We start from the raw sequence: 18457 nt of genomic DNA, 5'->3' as shown, positions 1-18457 counted from the left end.
TGATTGGATTATTTGTTCTTTGGGTGTTGAGTTTGATAAGTTCTTTATAGATTTTGGATACTAGCCCTTTATCTGATATGTCATTTGCAAATATCTTCTCCCATTCTGTCTGTTGTCTTTTGGCTTTGTTGACTGTTTCTTTTGCTGTGCAAAAGCTTTCTATCTTGATGAAGTCCCAATAGTTCATTTTTGCCCTTGCTTCCCTTGCCTTTGGCGATGTTTCTAGGAAGAAGTTGCTGCAGCTGAGGTTGAAGAGGTTGCTTCCTGTGTTCTCCTTTAGGATTTGGATGGACTCCTGTCTCACATTGAGGTCTTTCAACCATTTGGAGTCTATTTTTGTGTGTGGTGTAAGGAAATGGTCCAGTTTCATTCTTCTGCATGTGGCTGTCCAATTTTCCCAACACCATTTGTTGAAGAGACTCTCTTTTTTCCATTGGACATTCTTTCCTGCTTTGTCAAAGATTAGTTGACCGTAGAGTTGAGGGTCCATTTCTGGGCTCTCTATTCTGTTCCATTGATCTATGTGTCTGTTTTTGTGCCAGTACCATACTGTCTTGATGATGACAGCTTTGTAATAGAGCTGGAAGTCCAGAATTGTGATGCCACCAGATTTGCTTTGCTTTTTCAACATTCCTCTGGCTACTCAGGGTCTTTTCTGGTTCCATACAAGTTTTAGGATTATTTGTTCCATTTCTTTGAAAAAAGTTGGTGGTATTTTGATGGGGATTGCATTGAATGTGTAGATTGCTCTAGGTAGCATTGACACCTTCACAATATTTGTTCTTCCAATCCATGAGCATGGCACGTTTTTCCATTTCTTTGTGTCTTCCTCAATTTCTTTCATGAGCATTTTATAGTTTTCTGCTTTGCCTCTTTGGTTAGATTTATTCCTAGGTATCTTATGGTTTTGGGTGCAATTGTAAATGGGATCGACTCCTTACTTTCTCCTTCTTCTGTCTTGTTGTTGGTGTATAGGAATGCCACTGATTTCTGTGCATTGGTTTTATATCCTGCCACTTTGCTGAATTCCTGTATGAGTTCTAGCAGTTTTGGGGTGGAGTCTTTTGGGTTTTCCACATAAAGTAGCATATCATCTGCAAACAGTGAGAGTTTGACTTCTTCTTTGCCGAATTGGATGCCTTTTATTTCTTTTTGTTGTCTGATTGCTGTAGCTAGGACTTCTAATAGTATGTTGAATAGCACTGATGAGAGTGGACATCCCTGCTGCATTCCTGACCTTAGGAGGAAAGCTCTCAGGTTTTCCCCATTGAGAATGATATTTGCTGTGGTTTTTCATAGATGGCTTTTATGATATTGAGGTATGGACCCTCTATCCCTATACTCTGAAGAGTTTTGATCAAGAAAGGATGCTGTACTTTGTCAAATGCTTTTTCTGCATCTATTGAGAGGGTCATATGGTTCTTGTTCTTTCTTTTGTAAATGTATTGTATCACATTGATTGATTTGCGGATGCTGAACCAAACTTGTAGCCCAGGGATAAATCCCACTTGGTCATGGTGAATAATCCTCTTAATGTACTGTTGGATCCTATTGGCTAGTATTTTGGTGAGAATTTTTGCGTCCATGTTCATCAAGGATATTGGTCTATAATTCTCCTTTTTGATGGGGTCTTTGTCTGGTTTTGGGATCAAGGTGATGGTGGCCTCATAAAACGAGTTTGGAAGTTTTCCTTCCATTTCTATTTTTTGGAACAGTTTCAGAAGAATAGGTATTAATTCTTCTTGAAATGTTTGGTAGAATTCCCCTGGGAAGCCATCTGGCCCTGGGTTTTTGTTTGTTGGGAGATTTTTGATGACTGCTTCAATTTCCTTAGTGGTTATAGGTCTGTTCAGGTTTTCTATTTCTTCCTGGTTCAGTTTTGGTAGTTGATACATCTCTAGGAATGCATCCATTTCTTCCAGGTTATCTAATTTGCTGGCATAGAGTTGCTCATAATATGTTCTTATAATTGTTTGTATTTCTTTGGTGTTGGTTGTGATCTCTCCTCTTTCATTCATGATTTTGTTGATTTGGGTCCTTTCTCTTTTCTTTTTGATAAGTATGGCCAGGGGTTTATCAATCTTGTTAATTCTTTCAAAGAACAAGCTCCTAGTTTTGTTGATCTGTTCTACTGTTCTTTTGGTTTCTATTTCATTGATTTCTGCTCTGATCTTTATTATTTCTCTTCTCCTGCTGGGTTTAGCCTTTATTTGCTGTTCTTTCTCCAGCTCCTTTAGGTGTAGGGTTACGTTGTGTATTTGAGACCTTTCTTGTTTCTTGAGAAAGGCTTGTATTGCTATATACTTTCCACTTAGGACTGCCTTTGCTGCATCCCAAAGATTTTGAACAGTTGTGTTTTCATTTTAATTTGTTTCCATGAATTTTTTAAATTCTTCTTTAATTTCCTGGTTGACCCATTCATTCTTTAGTAGGATGCTCTTTAGCCTCCATGTATTTGACTTCTTTCCGACTTTCCTCTTGTGACTGAGTTCTAGTTTCAAAGCACTGTGGTCTGAAAATAGGCAGGGAATGATCCCAATCTTTTGGTACCGGTTGAGACCTGATTTGTGACCTAGGATGTGATCAATTCTGGAGAATGTTCCATGGGCACTACAGAAGAATGTGTATTCCGTTGCTTTGGGATGTAATGCTCTGAATATATCTGTGAAGTCCATTTGGTCCAGTGTGTCATTTAAAGACTTTATTTCCTTGTTGATCTTTTGCTTAGATGATCTGTCCATTTCAGTGAGGGGGGTGTTAAAGTCCCCCACTATTATTGTATTGTTGTCAATGTGTTTCTTTGCTTTTGTTATTAATTGGCTTATATAATTGGCTGCTCCCATGTTAGCGGCATCAGTATTTACAATTGTTAGATCTTCTTGTTGGATAGACCCTTTAAGTAGGATATAGTGTCCTTCCTCATCTCTTATTACAGTCTTTGGTTTAAAATCTAATTTGTCTGATCTAGGGATTGCCACCCCAGCTTTCTTTTGGTGTCCATTAGCATGGAAATGGTTTTCCACCCCCTCACTTTCAATCTGGGGGTGTCTTTGGGTCTAAAATGAGTCTCTTGCAGACAACATATTGATGGGTCTTGTTTTTTAATCCATTCTGATGCCCTGTGTCTTTTGATTGGGGCATTTAGCCCATTTACATTCAGGGTAACTATTGAAAGATATGAATGTAGTGCCATTGTATTGCCTGTAAGGTGACTGTTACTGTATATTGTCTGTGTTCCTTTCTGGTCTATGTTGCTTTTACACTCTCTCTTTGCTTAGAGGACCCCTTTCAATATTTCTCGTAGGACTGGTTTCGTTTTTGCAGATTCCTTTAGTTTTTGTTTGTCCTGGAAGCTTTTTATCTCTCCTTCTATTTTCAGTGACAGCCTAACTGGATATAGTATTCTTGGCTGCATATTTTTCTTATTTAGTGCTCTGAATATATCATGCCAGTCCTTTCTGGCCTGCCAGGTCTCTGTGGATAGGTCTGTTGCCAATCTAATGTTTCTACCATTGTAGGTTACATATCTCTTCTCCCGAGCTGCTTTCAGGATTTTCTCTTTGTCTCTGAGACTTGTAAGTTTTACTATTAGATGTCGGGGTGTTGACCTATTTTTATTGATTTTGAGAGGGGTTCTCTGTGCCTCCTGGATTTTGATGCCTGTTTCCTTCCCCAAATTAGGGACGTTCTCTGCTATATTTTGCTCCAAATACCTTCTGCCCCTCTCTCTCTTTCTTCTTCTTCTGGGATCCCAATTATCCTAATGTTGTTTCGTCTTATGGTATTGCTTATCTCTCGAATTCTGCCCTCGTGATCCAGTAGTTGTTTATTTCTCTTTTTCTCAGCTTCTTTATTTTCCATCATTTGGTCTTCTATATCACTGATTCTCTCTTCTGCCTCATTTATCCTAGCAGTTAGCGCTCCCATTTTTGATTGCATCTCGTTAATAGCCTTTTTTACTTCGACTTGGTTAGATTTTAGTTCTTTTATTTCTCCAGAAAGGGTTTCTCTAATAACTTCCATGCTTTTTTCAAGCCCAGCTAGTATCTTTAAGATCATGATTCTGAACTCTAGATCTGACATCGTACTAATGTCCGTATTAAGTAGGTCCCTGGCAGTTGGTACTACCTCTTGTTCTTTTTGTTGAGGTGATTTTTTCCATCTTGTCATTTTGTCCAGAGGAGAATAGATGAATGAGAGAACAAAATGCTAACAGGGTAACAACGTCCCCAGAAAATATACTCTATGGGGCACCTGGGTGGCTCAGTCGTTAAGCGGCTGCCTTCAGCTCAGGTCATGATCCCAGGATCCTGGGATCAAGCCCCGCATCAGGCTACCTGCTCGGCAGGAAGTCTGCTTCTCCCTCTCCCACTCCCCCTGCTTGTGTTCCTGCTCTCACTATCTCTCTCTCCGTCAAATAAATAAATAAAATCTTAAAAAAAAAAAAGAAAAGAAAATATACTCTAAGCAAATCAGAAAAGACCTGAAGCCAGGGGAAAAGAAAGGGAAAGAAAGAAAAAAGAAAGAGAAAGAAAAAAAGAAAAAGAAAAAGATAAAAACAAACAAAAACATAACAAAACAAAACAAAAAAAGAATATGATCAAATATGATCAAGCTGGTGCATAGAGCAGTGCCACACATTAGATATTAGGTGTATTTTGGTCTGTTAGAAGAAAGTGCCTCCCAAAATTTTAAAGAAAAAAAACTTATATATGTACAAAAATAAGGGTTGATACGATGAAGGGATGGAATATGACTGTAAAGATGAAAATTATAAAAAAAATTATAAAAGGAATTGATAGGAAGTTGTTTGAAAAAAGAAAGAAGAGGATTTAAAGAAACAAGAGGAAAAAAAAGGGAGAGAATGTGATCAGGCAGGAGACTAGAACAAAGCCATACACTAGAGATTTAGGGTATATTTTGATCTGTTAGAAGAAACTGTATCTCAAAATTTTAAAGAGAGAACAACTTATATATATATGCCAAAAATAAGGGTAACTACTATGAAGGGATAGAATGTGACTCTAAAAATGAAAAATAAAAATGTTTTTTTAAAAAAGGGATTGATAAGATGTTTGTTGAAAAAGGGAAACAGAAAAATTCAAAAAAAAAAAAGGACAGTTAAAAAAATTAACTTTTGGGGCGCCTGGGTGGCTCAGTCATTAAGCGTCTGCCTTTGGCTCAGGTCATGATCCCAGGGTCCTGGGATCGAGCCCCGCATCGGGCTCCTTGCTCCGCGGGAAGCCTGCTTCTCCCTCTCTCACTCCTCCTGCTTGTGCTCCCTCTCTTGCTATATCTCTGTCTGTCAAATAAATAAGTAAAATCTTTAAAAAAAAAAATTAACTTTCAAAGACTAAAGAATCATGGGAAAATAGCCATGGATTCTATGTGCATTATTCCCCTAGCGCTGTAGTTCTGCCGTTCTCATTCATCGGTAAACTTGGTCTTGGCTGGCTGTTCTGCTGATCTTCTGGGGGAGGGGCCTGTTGCCGTGGTTCCCAAATGTCTTTGCCGGAGGCAGAACTGCCCCGCCCTTGCTGGTCCTGGCTAAGTAATCTGCTCGGGTTTGCTCTCCGGAGCTTTTGTTCCCTGCAAGCTCCATGCAGCTTTGGAGGCCGAGAGTGAAAATGGCGGCCTCCCAATCTCCGCCCCGGAGGAGTCGAGAACTCGGGGCCCCACTCCTCAGTGCGCCCCCAGAGAAAAGCAGTCAGTCACTCCCGTCTCCCCAGTCTCCGGCTGCACTCCTTGCTCACCCGGCCTGTGACCGAGCGTTTCTATCTCTGGCACCTGACCCCGTGTGGAGTCTCCAAACCCAGCAGATCCCTGCGGTGCGCTCCCGCACCGCTCCTCCCAGGGGAGGAAGGAGAGTCTCCCCGGATCTGCCGCTTGTTCGGTCCCTGCTGGAGGAGCAGTGACCCGACTGTGCCGCAGATCACGGTCTGTGGCAACCCCGAGTTGAGAGCCCGCGCCTGGGCTCCGTCTCTGCAGCCAGCTTCCCTGCTCCGATACCTGGGAGCTCTGCCGCACTCAGGCACCCCCGGTCTTTCTGTGACCCCGAGGGTCCTGAGACCACACTGTCCCCCGAGGGTTCCACCCCCCGCTTAGCCACTGGAGCGACCTCCCTCAGCAGAGCCAACTTCTAAAAGTTCCGATTTTGTGCTCCGCGGCTCTATCACTTGCCAGAAGCTGCCGACGGAGGCCCCTCCCCCGCCGTCTATCCTCCCGAATATCGCCTCAGATTCACTTCTCCGCACGCCCTACCTTCCAGAAAGTGGTTGCTTTTCTGTTCAGAGAGTTGTTGCTATTCTTTTCTTCGATCTCCTGTTGAGTTCGTTGGTGTTCAGAATCGTTTGATCCCTATCCAGCTGAATTCCTGAGACCAGACGACATCCAGGTCTCCTACTCCTCCGCCATCTTGCTCCACCCCCGTCTGTAGTTCTCTTATGCAAGTGTGGACTCCATTGATTTTATTGTAATTCTTATTTCTTCAGGACAATCAAAGACTTGGCTAAAAATGTCAACTGGTATTTTGGGCTGAATTGTCATTGGGCTCCAGCAATCCCAGTTCCCTTTCCTTTTCCACAGTCCTGAGTGGTTCCCACTCCTCCATGATGGCAACTGTAGCCCCTGCAGTCAGAGCCATGGTCTTCCATGCATTCTCTCACTGCTGCCCCCTGCTGCTCTCAATGGGAGGAGCCCTGCCTGCCCTCCTGGGACCAGTGAGGCCCACCTAGTGGATTAGAGAAGAATAATAATACCTAGCGTGGTTTTGATCCTTCCATGTGCTACCCCAGCCCATTAGCACATCTTAATATGTACCAGTATCCTCGCTGCACAGGTGAGGAAATTTTGGCACAAGGGGCTGAAGGCTACACAGCTAGGACATGGAGAGCTAGAATGCAAGTCCAGGCAGCCTGTCTCCAGGTCCATTGTTATAAATGATCATGCTATGTAGCCTATGAGAGAGAGTTCTTTGAGCATGAGCTACATAAAATCTTGTTCTGTTTATGCCCCTGTGATATTTTTCAGTCAAATGAATGTTTTTGACATTCACCCACTTTAGGGCATGTGCCTATAGTTCATTCATTTTAGTTGCAGAAGAGTTTAATATTGTAAAGCTACACCACACTTACTTATCCATTCTACTCCTGATGAACACTTGGGGGTTTTCTTTTTCCTTTTTTACAAACTTCCTTGTACCTATCTTCTGGTACACATGTGGAAGACTGTCAGAAGGGTACCTGCTTAGAGGTAGAATTTCAGGATCAGACAGTGTACACTATTTAACTTTATTAAATAGTAGCAAACTGTTTTTCAAAATACTTATACCTACCTATTGTTCCACAAGACATGGAGGAAAGTTTTCACTGCTACATGTTATTAACTAACTCATAAAACAGTCACATTTTTCATTTTGAGCCAATCTGTTGGATGAGAAATACTATCTAACTCAAGGTCCAATTTGCCATTCCCTGATTCCTAAATGAGACTGAGTAGCTTTTTCATGTGTTTGTTGTCTCCATTCTTCCCAAATTGGGTAATTCCTGCTCATTTTTTAGGACATATTTCTACAAAGAGACTTAATTGTTTCATATTAATTCATAGGAAGGAACTCTTTCCTATTCTAGAGTTGAGACACTAATCCTTTATCAGCTACACATGTTGCAAGTACCTTTTCACGGTCTATGGGGTTTGATGTGTGTGTGTGTGGTTTTTTTAAGTCAGGTTTATTGAAGTATAAATTAATAAAGTAAAACTTACCCTTTCTTTAGATGTTCAGTTTGAGGCATTAAGATACCACAAGGATGTTCGATGCAAAACAGTTCTGTCACCCCACATAGCTTCTCATGCACCTTTGTAGTTAACCCAGCCCCCACCCCCAGGCTCTGTCAACCTTGATCTATCTTCTGTCACTATATTCCCAGAAAAATCATATAAATACACTCATACAGAATGTAGCCTTTTGAGTCTGGCTTCTTTCACTTAGCATAATGCATTTGAAAAAACACCCATGTTCTTACATGTATCAGTGGTCTGTTTCTTTTTATTGCTGAGAAGTATTCCACTGTACGGAAGTCCCACAGATTGTTCATCCATTCACAGGTTGGTGAACCCTTGTGTTTTTTCCAGTTTGGGGCTCTTAATAATAAGCCTGCTATTGGCTTTCACATACAGGTCTTTGTTGGGATATTTGTTTTCACAAATGGAGTTGAGTTATATGGCAAGGGTATGTTTAACTTTATAAGAAATCGCCAAGCTGTGTTTCAAATTGGCTGTACCATTTCCAATTCTCATTCCCACTAGCAGAGTGTGAGTTCAGTTGTGCTGCGTGCTTGCAGGCATGGGCTTGAGGTTTGTTTTTGTTTGTTCGTTTTTAGCCATTTTAGTAAGTATGTGAAAGTATCTCTTTGAGTTTAATTAGCATTTTCTTTTTTTTTCAGATTTATTTATTTGTTTGTCTTTTTGTTTGTTTGTTTGAGAGAGTGAGAGCTCAAGTGAGCACACAGAGGGAGGGGGAGAGGGAGAAGCCGACTCCCTGCTAAGCAAGGGGCCTACCGACGAGGCTCGATCCCAGGACCCTGGGATCAGCACACGAGCCGAAGGCAGACGCTTAACCGACTGAGCCACCCGGGCACCCCTAATTAGCGTTTTCTAATGACTAGTGATACTGAGCATCTTTTCACTACTTATTTGCCCTTAGTAGGCTTTTTTGAAGTGTCTTTTAAAATTTTGCCCATTTATATTGAGTTGTCTTTCTTATTATCAAGTTGTAAAAGTTCCCTACATACTCTGGCTACAAAATTATTTATCAGATATATGTCCTACAAACATTTTCTCTCAGTTTATGGTTTGGCTTATTATTTTCTTAACAGTGATGTTCAAAAAGCAAAAGTTTTTAATTTGTATGAAATCCAACTTTTAAATATTTTATAGTTTGCCCTCTCCCTCTCTTCCTAAAATAAATAAATCCTTAAAAATAAATAAGTACATAAATATATAAATAAATATTTTATAGTTTGTGCTCTTTTTGTCCCTTGTAGAAAAATTCTGCACTTTGCCCAGAGTCACAAGACTTTTTCCTATGTTTTCTCCTGCAAGTTTTACAGTTTTACATTTGGTCTATGATACCACATTTGTATCTGGTGTGAGGTAAGGTCCAAGATTCACTGTTGCCCAAGAATATCCAGTTGCTGCTATGCTATTGGCTGGAAGACCATCCTCCCCCCACTGATTTACTTGACACCTCTATCCATCTGTGAGGTTCCTTCCATTCTGTTCCACTGATCTACATAATAAGTCTTGAAATGCAAGCAGTATCCTGAGATTTTGGTAGATTTGCTTACAAATTCTAGTAGCTTTATTATTTGTTGATTTCCTAAAATTTTCTATAGCATTGTCATTTCATCTGTGAATAGAAAGTTTGATTTTTTCCTTAATAATCTAATCTGTATGTGCAAGAGTTTAGCCAACTACAGAGTTAAAGGGAATAGTACCCACCAGAGATCACCCTTACTTCTGATACAAATTGCAGAGTTGTGTGCTTCCCAAAACCACCCTCAGGGTTGATAAATCACTTAGAAAGACCCACAGAACTCCCTGAAAGCTATTATACCCATCAGTACAATTCATTACAGGGAAAAGGTAAAAATTAAAATTAGCCAAGGGAAGAAGTGTGTAAGTCAGAGCCTGGGGCAGTACCAAACACAAGGCTTCTGTTCTTATCCGCCATGGAGCCAGGACATATTACTTTCCTTGTATGGATATATAGCAGCATGCCTGGAGTATCCCCAGCTGAGGAAACTCCCCAAGTCTCAGTGTTCACAGTTTTTATTGGGGGTCCACTACATAGGATTGACTGACTGGCCACTTAATTGATCTCAGTCTCCAGGTTGTCTGATATGATGCGATCAAGCTTCCCATCCTGACTCACACTGTTGGTCTTTCTGATGTGGGCAACCCCTGCCCCAACTCGTGTTGTTAGAATATCCAGTGTGACCCAAACCCCCCAGGAAAACAAAGATACATCTTTCAGGCATAAAATTTCTAGAGCTTAGACTACCTCCCAGAAGCTGAGGGAGGGCAAAGGCCACACCACTTTTGGGAAAAAGTTAAGTTGTTTACTACATGGTTATGCCTTTTATTTCTTTTTTTTTTTTTTTTCGTTATTTCTTTTTCTTCTCTTACTGCACAGACTAGGAGTGTCAGGGCAAGATTGAGTGGACTTGGTGCAAGAAGACATCTTTGCCTTATTTTTAAGATCCTACCTTGATCTTAAGGGGGAAACATTCAGTTTGTCTTTCAAGGAATTTGTCTGTTTCATCTAAAGTGTTACATGTATGGCATAAAGTTGCTCATGATATTCTCTCATTTTCTTTTTAATGTATGTAGGATCTCATCATTCCCTGTATTGGAGATTTGTATCTTTTACTCCCCTCAATTTTTTTCCCTGATCACTCTGGCTAGAGTTTAGTGAACTTTTCAAAGAACCAGTTTTTTTATTTCATTGACTTGTCTCTCTCTCTCTCTCTCTCTACCTATCTCTCTCTCTCTCTAAGATTTATTTATTTATTTATTTGTTTATTTATTTATTTATTTGGAAAGAGAGAAAGAGAGCGCAGAGTGGATGGAGGGGCAGAGGGAGAGACGGAATTTCCAGCAGATTTCTGGCTGAGCGGGGTGCCCATCCTGAGGCTTGATCTCATGACCTGAGTTGAAATTAAGAGTCAGACACTCAACTGACTGAGCCACTCAGGCACCCCTTTTTTCTCTCTTTATTTGTTTGTTTTGTTTTCTTTTGCATTACCTCCTGCTTTTGTTATTATTATTTCCTTCCTTCTGTTCACTTTGGGTTGGATTTTCCCTTTTTCTCGTTCCTCTAGGTAGAAATTAGATCATTGGCTGGAGACCTCTCTTCTTTTCTTACACAAGCATTTAATTCTGTAAATTTCCTTCTAATTGCTTGAGCCCATACCAAAATGTTGATATGTTGGGTTTCAGTCACAGTGTTTTCTAATTTCCTTTGTGATTTCTTCTTTAACTCATGAGTTGACTCATGAGAAGTGACCTGTTTGGTTGGTAGATATTTGGAGCTAATCAAAATGTTTCATTTGCGTGCATTTCTTATTTAATTCCCCCATCTTTCTCATTGAGAAAAACACTAAAAAAAAATCAGAGAAGAAATAAGCATTTCTTTATTATCTTATTTTTATATCTTTTAACATTTACAACTAGTGTATATGAAGTTTTGTCTCTTTCATTAAGCTTAATTTATCTTTGTTTTGCCAAAAATAAACTAAAACTGTTTTTTAATCCCAAAGCAAATTTTAAATTGGGAACTGTTTTTATTCCATAAGACATAACTCAGTCCAAGGCAGCAGAGGGTGTAATGTAGCTGTATTTATTCTTATATATCTATTTTATAAGATAAATATTTATAAATATATTTCTGCCATCACTTATGACACCAATATTTCTCAGTTAAAAAAGAAGGAAATTTTCTATTCATTTTACCAATAATCAAAACAGGTAATTAAAGTTGGGTTTCTCATATGGGTGCAATTTTTTAACTGCTAGATTAATGTCCAACAATTGACCACAGTTTATTCTCTAACACGGGGTTAGAGTTCTTTTTAGCCATTTTGCAAAGTAAAACTCTTTACTCCAGATACTCAACAAAAATATTGTTTTCAATGTTCAATTCTTCAAGGAACAAACAGCTACTGTGTTGAAAATCTTCCATGCTCGGTCTTCAGAAAAATCTCTTTTTATTTGCCAGTTCTGTTTATTCCAATGTATTTTATCACGCACTGTCTCTAGCAGTTCTTATTCAGTTTAATGTTGTTTTTGTCATTTTAAAAATAAACTCAAATGGATTTATTCCTTCAATGGGAAAAAAATACTGAGAATTATTCTACTTATTTCAAAGCCAGATGGTGTCAACACTGTCTTTCAGCAGACTCCCATGTCATTTGTTGGTACAAAGGATTAATTTAGCATTAAGTCTGTAGGAAGTAAATTTGGCCACGAGAGACAGCACCACATGCATCGAGCTCACGAAGAGTAATAAACGTATGTCCTCTTTCATATAATCAGGATTGAGTGGGTTTGATCGCGGGACACTGCAATCATAAACAACCATGGTCTGTAGAGACACTGGCTATAGTGGGTAGAACTAACATTGTTCCAGACAATAAATAGTAGTCTGCTATTTGGGGCTTATAGTGTTTGATAAAGGGATTATGAAAATAGGGTTCATACCGTACTACCACAGCATTGGATTTGTACTTCTGATAGCATATAGACTTTAACTTACCAAAAACCTAATTCCTTGCTTCCCTAATCCTTTCCTAATGTCTAGTGTTATCATTGGTACCCCAATCTTCTTATCCCTGGGGGGGTCTCCGTGGAATAATGTTCTATCCTCCATCTTAGAATGTGAGCACTATTCAGTAAGAGCTGTTAGGGCTGTTTATCCTTGGCTAATAGTTGATTATATTCTTCCTTCCTTCCTTCTAAAAAAATGATAATTTTGAAAACGGTGAACAATGTTTCACTTACTCATTTGGAATCTTCAGAGAGCCATTTTTTTCTCATGGTTTCCCCAGATTTGAAAAAGTCTTAGACAGTAGATAACTGAATTTTGTGAGCCCTAGCTTTTGAATGATTTTGCCATGATTTTGCCATGACCTATAATAGATTATCTTTTCCCTTACAGATTTCTATTTGATTTTGTTAAAGAAATGGGGCAGGAAGTTTCTTTAAGTTGTCTTTACTAAAATCACTGCTGCTTAGTGGCCCCTGTGGTGAATTATATAGTCGACTTTTGAACAATGCAGGTATTGGGGTGCCAACCCCCTGTGCATGTAACTTTGACTCCCCCACAACTTAACTACCAGTAGCCTGCTGTTGAGAGTAAGCCTTCTCGATAACATAAGCAGTTCATTAACACATGTTTTGTGTATGTGTTATATACTGTATTCTTACAATAGAGAAAAGAAATAACTAGAGAAAAGAAAATGTTATTAAGAAAATCATAGGAAGAGAAAAAAACATTTACCGTACTGTATCTTATATGAAAAATCATATATAAATGAAAAAAATCCTCATATAAATGAACCTGCACTGTCCAAACCTGTGTTTTTCAAGAGTCAACCGTATATTGGAAATAGAACAGTCCTGAGTAAACCTGAGCTGAAGTCTTCACCTGCAACTAACCCCTACTTTTCTGAACATCAATTTTCCTTTCATGTATTAAATGAGGGGTTTTGAACACACTGTCTCCATAGGACCTGTAAAGTTCTAACTATTTATGATTCTGTGGTACTGGGGCATTTATGACCAGTCCTCCAGGATTGATGACCATAAGAACAAAACTCTTCAGAGAAATTATGCTCAGCTTCTGCTCTGTATTTGTTCTCTATGCAAATAAATAAATGAATGAATGAATAAATATAAATAAATAAATAAATGTTTTCCCTAGAACCTCACATTGGGTGTGGAGCATGGAGTCAACTCTCTGTTGCCAAGCTAAGAGCAAAGTAAAGCTTTGGGTGCTTAGGTCGTGAAGGCTCCACAGGGACAGAAGTCCAAACTCTTGGGCTTCACTCGAATAAAAGTAACCTTCTGTGTTCTGTACTCTTCTCCTCACCAAGTCCCCAGTGTTTGATCTGAACATGATTTAATCAAATCAAGTCGGAAAGGGGAGCATGACATAACAACAAGCCAATATAAGCGTAGGGGATGTTGAGGTATCAGCCCAGCAAGGCTGTGCTCTGCAATTGTAATTTAATAGTTGCCCATTAAGGATGAAAGCAAAGGGTTTCATAATTTAGTAGCATTTCTGTGGGTTGTCAGTTTAAAATATGTACTTCTTCCACACACCCCTAGAAGACAATGCAGCCAAAGTGACTTTGACCAAGAGCATTTGAGATGTTTTCCAATCATTTGTGGTATACAACCCAAAGAGTTTATCATAATTTTCCAGATGAGGAAATAGGGACACACAGAAATTAAATTACTTGCCCTTGGGTCAGTATTTAGCCCAATAAATTTTGCTTTCTGCTTTAGAAAGAGATTACTCAGAGGGGAAAATAAAGATAGCATTTGAAGTTGCTAGAGGCTGTGTTAATTACTGATGCCCTTAAAAGGGCATTTAAGACTTCTGATTGCCAAAAGAGGGATTTTCTGTTGAAGTTACTTTCAGCTGGAGGTCTAGGAATTCTTTTAAAGTTACCTTCACCTAAAAATTGCTAGAAAAGCATTGTTCTTTTGAGAAGTATCCTTTTTAAGATTATATAAAAATAACAATTTGGTTTGGAACCAGCTTTTAATGTAGAATAATGCCATGTACTGCATTGCATTCAGCCAGTGCTCACTTTCTAGGTGTAAATTGTAGGCAAAAAATATGTATGTGTCATGTTACTATCCTACTTACATGATTACATCATTTAACTGTCTCTCTCTCTCTCACCCTTGAGTTATCTAGAGGACAACTCTAGAACTTGATCAGGCTTTATTTTGGCTCTGGGCCTGGCCTTGGGGGAGGTAGGGCTGCATTAATGGAAAGCAAAAGAAATCTAAGAAGTAGGAATATACAAGTGGCCACCTTTCTACTCTGAAGTATTTAATTCAAAACTGCATTTTTTCCAACTCAACAGAATTCTAGATCTTTATCCGCAAAAAAAGTCCCATTTCTTGATATGGCTTGAAGCACCGATTATATAACCTGTATACACACACACCCACACCCCCCCACACACACACTCTCTTACACTTACACAGGACCTAGAGATAGATGTATACATTTATGTGTCTATATGTTAAATTATCTCAACTCAGGGATGCTCTCTGCTCTGCCCCCTAGGGCCCAAGAGAGGAGATACTATAAAACAGTCAATCTCTGAGCTAGAAACCAGGACTTAAAAGCCTCGGGGTAGGATGTTTCGGATCCCTTACTATTCCTTGAGTACTTTGCTGAACATCACTTTCAATACCTTTTTCCATATAGACAATATCTGTTCGAGTAAATTGCGGGCCACTTTTTCCCATTGCTGTTAGCGTACCCTACACTAGTGAAGCATTCTTCACCTGTGTCATCACCAGCAATTAACAAAACATTCTGCGTTTCAGAGTATCCCACCCTCCGCAGATTGTTCTGCCCATTCGTAACTGGGAACCAGAAGAGGAGCCCCGCAAAGAGGAAGGAGTTGGACCATTGGTGGAACATATTTATGAGGTAGCTTTTATCTTAAAGTTGTGTTAGGAGTTTATTCTTACGCTCTTTACCAATAAACTCTTCATAGCATTTTAAAAGACACCGATCCAAGATCTGAGCTTTATGTACTGCTTGGATTTGTGCTGTTATGCTATCATATTGCAGTGGGGGGAGGGGGTAGAGTATGAGTCACTTGCTTTTTAGTGGTGAGAGCCATTATGCAGTGAGAATATTTTATCTTGTTACTGTTCTCTTTTAAATGTTCCTTACGTCTCTTTTTTTTTAATATTTGGACAGCCTAACCATAAAAAGGACTAGCTCCCTGGACTTTATTTTGCCTCTTCCTACGTTTTCAAATATCCTTAAAATCTACCCACCTCTTAAACTGAAAGTCACCAACCAGAAGGTACCAGACAGAGAAAATGTTATGGATTATTCGCTATGTACAAAAAAAAAAAAAAAAAAACCCACACATATAACACACACACACATGAATAACTTATTCTGAGATTTGAAATAGTCCATTGATTAGTAAAATATTTTCCAGAAGCAAACCAGAAGCTCATGAAAAAGCCACCTTCTGTTTGAGGTCCCTTCTTATTTACTGCTCTCTATCCCTTTCCTGTGTAACTCATTCCACTGACCTAGGAATCCTGACTGTGACTTTCATCTTAAGCTACAAGGGACATGAATAGCATTCTCTAAGGTTAACAACGAAGTCATTTCAAAACTGATGAGCTGTGTACATATGTGGGAAAGAAGTGTCAACTCCTGCATAACATCAACATGAAAACCTCTGTCATCTGCCCAACCTGTGGTTCAGAATCAGAAGCCCCATCCGCAGCTGGATCAAAGCTTTGTCCTAAGCTCTCTTGATAGCAAAAGGATAACATAGTCCCCAAGGCCACTCGGATTAAGAACCTTGCTAGTAAAAAATGCTGTCAAATAATTTATTAAACCTTGTGTGCACCGGTTTCTGTTTAAGAATGGTGAAACTTTAAAGTTTGCAAACATATTCAAACTCAATCATTCTCAGGGCAGCCCTGCTTCTAATCTTAGCATAAACGGATCATAAAATTTTAGGGTAATAATCAGTGGTGACAAAAGCAATCATCATGTGTTTCCTACATGCTATTCTCATGTCTCAAAATATACTGTTATCAGTGGCTGCCATGTTGTTTTGATAATGTGAATTAAATGAGCCACCTAATAAGCAAAACCAAATTATAAATTGTTTTATTGATCATTAGAATTATCAGAACTGTGAAAAAAAAAAAAAAAAGACAAAAGTTCCCTGCTAACTTTGAAGTGAATTTTCAAAACCACAATAAATTTAAATACATTTCGTGATTTTCCCAAGCTGTTTTTGTGTCCTGTGAATACAGGATTCATGTGTTTAAAATGCTCATCTCTTTAGGAGATGTGGCCTCTCTTTCTTTGATATTCACTGATTAAAACAGAAGGAGCTCAGCTTTGAAATGCGCACTTGAAGTGAACTGTGGTGAGCCTGGACTATCTTTGGCATTTGATGGATAACCATTTTTCCAGAGGGTGAAAGAGAGTGCGTCGCATATGGTTGCAACTGGCAAGTCAGTAGTCTGGGAAAAGGCAGATTTCAATGTAAAGAAAGAATAACCAGGTTTTGAAAGCATATCATTAAAATTGCATTTCTAGCCCTGCGATTAAATGAATATAAATTTTAGGTAAACATTGCAATGATCAGACATGGTTAATGTGGTCTTTGCTAAGGAGATCTGCCCTCAGAGATTCACAGAAGGAAGAATCTTCTCTGAGCAAAAGCGCCTCTTGTTTTCGGAGCTCCTCTTGCTTATGTAGATTGTATTTTTCTATAGCCACCATCATAGTCTGGATGCATTAAAACCCAAAATACGCGCTTTTTAGAATGGGTACAAAGTATATGGAGCTTGATTTCATCTTCCTGCCTTGTCCTGTACCATTACTTGTTCCTTTCTTGTAGCTGCACAATATTGGACCGAGTACCATCAGCGACACTCTTCTGGAGGTGGGCTGGCCATTCTCTGCCCGGGACGAATTTCTCCTCTACATTTTTCATATCCAAACTCTGGGACCTCTGCAGTGTCAAACAAATCCTAATATCAACCCACAGGATATAAAGGTAGGAGCCTGGTCTAACTAGCTGTTTTGCCTGTTTTTTATGGTAAGGAAAAAAAATTAAAACTGTGGTTTATATATTTTAAAGCGAAGTAATTATAAGAATAAGTTATTTCGGTGATAATCTATATGGCCTTTTCTTTTAGTGTTATGGTTAAAATGCCAGGTCTTGGGGCACCTGGGTGGCTCAGTCAGCGAAGCATCTGCCTTTGGCTCAGGTTGTGATTGGGATCGAGCCCCATCGTTGGGCTCCCTGCTCAGCGGGGAGTCTTCTTCTCCCTCTGCCCCTCCCCCTGCTCGTGCTCTCTCGATCTCTCAAATAAATAAATAAAATCTTTTTTAAAAAAAATGCCAGACCTAACTTAAAATGTCACTCCTAGAAAACTTAAATTTCTCTTGATTTTATTGTTCATGGTAACCTGTCATTTATCTAGCCTATTTTACTAGATACCTTTTGCATATGGTTTGACTAGCAGCACAACAAAACCAAAATCATAAATAGACATGTCATGTTTTGGAGAATTTGTACAAAATTCTATTTTTAGAGTCCTTTTGGTGCATTGCCAAAAGATATAAGGATCTTTGCAAAGTGGGCTTTTCCAGATGTTGCCAATAGCAAGTGGTGAAATGCGAGAATTTTCCAAAGGCCATCTCTGTGCCCCAAGAACCCCCAGACTGGAAATTTCTGGACCCCATTCTTTAGTGCAGCTTATAGAGAAGCCGAGAGCAGTGCTTTTCAGATTCTCAAGCTTATCCAATCACCTGGGGGTCTGGTAAGAGGCAGGGTCTGGGGGCCCTAAAACTCTGCCCCTCTACAATCCCCACCTGACATCCACGCTGCTTTGCTGCTCACAGACTAGCCAGGAGCTCAAGTGTCCAAGGAGCTGATCTCACTCAGATTAAGATCCAAATCTGGCTTTAAGTTTCTTCTGGGAGGAAAAGAACATAATTAGCATAAACCCTTGAAAATGTCACATTTGAATGGAAAAAAAAAAAACTTTTTAACCAGATGTTATCCTCAAAAGAGAACTTTATTTAAGAATCAACATTGTCTAGTAGCTCAGGGAGACAGTGTCTCTATTCGAGGTGGAGCAAAGAGCAGGCTTCATG

The 18457-nt window shown here is 39.4% G+C and overlaps 1 protein-coding gene across 1 annotated transcript in view; it reads left to right on the top strand.

Moving 5' to 3' along the window:
- Nucleotides 1-18457, top strand: part of ITGA8 (integrin subunit alpha 8) — a 179612-nt gene that overhangs the window by 125787 nt on the left and 35368 nt on the right. Inside the window, exons 24-25 of the mRNA XM_036097039.2 lie at nt 15130-15235; nt 17193-17351. Of these exons, the coding sequence (XP_035952932.1) occupies nt 15130-15235; nt 17193-17351 (265 nt within the window). The remainder of the gene's footprint in view (nt 1-15129; nt 15236-17192; nt 17352-18457) is intronic.

This window comes from Halichoerus grypus, chromosome 6, assembly GCF_964656455.1.
Source record: "Halichoerus grypus chromosome 6, mHalGry1.hap1.1, whole genome shotgun sequence".
Lineage (NCBI taxonomy): Eukaryota > Metazoa > Chordata > Mammalia > Carnivora > Phocidae > Halichoerus > Halichoerus grypus.
This window is presented reverse-complemented; position numbering and strand designations above follow the sequence as displayed.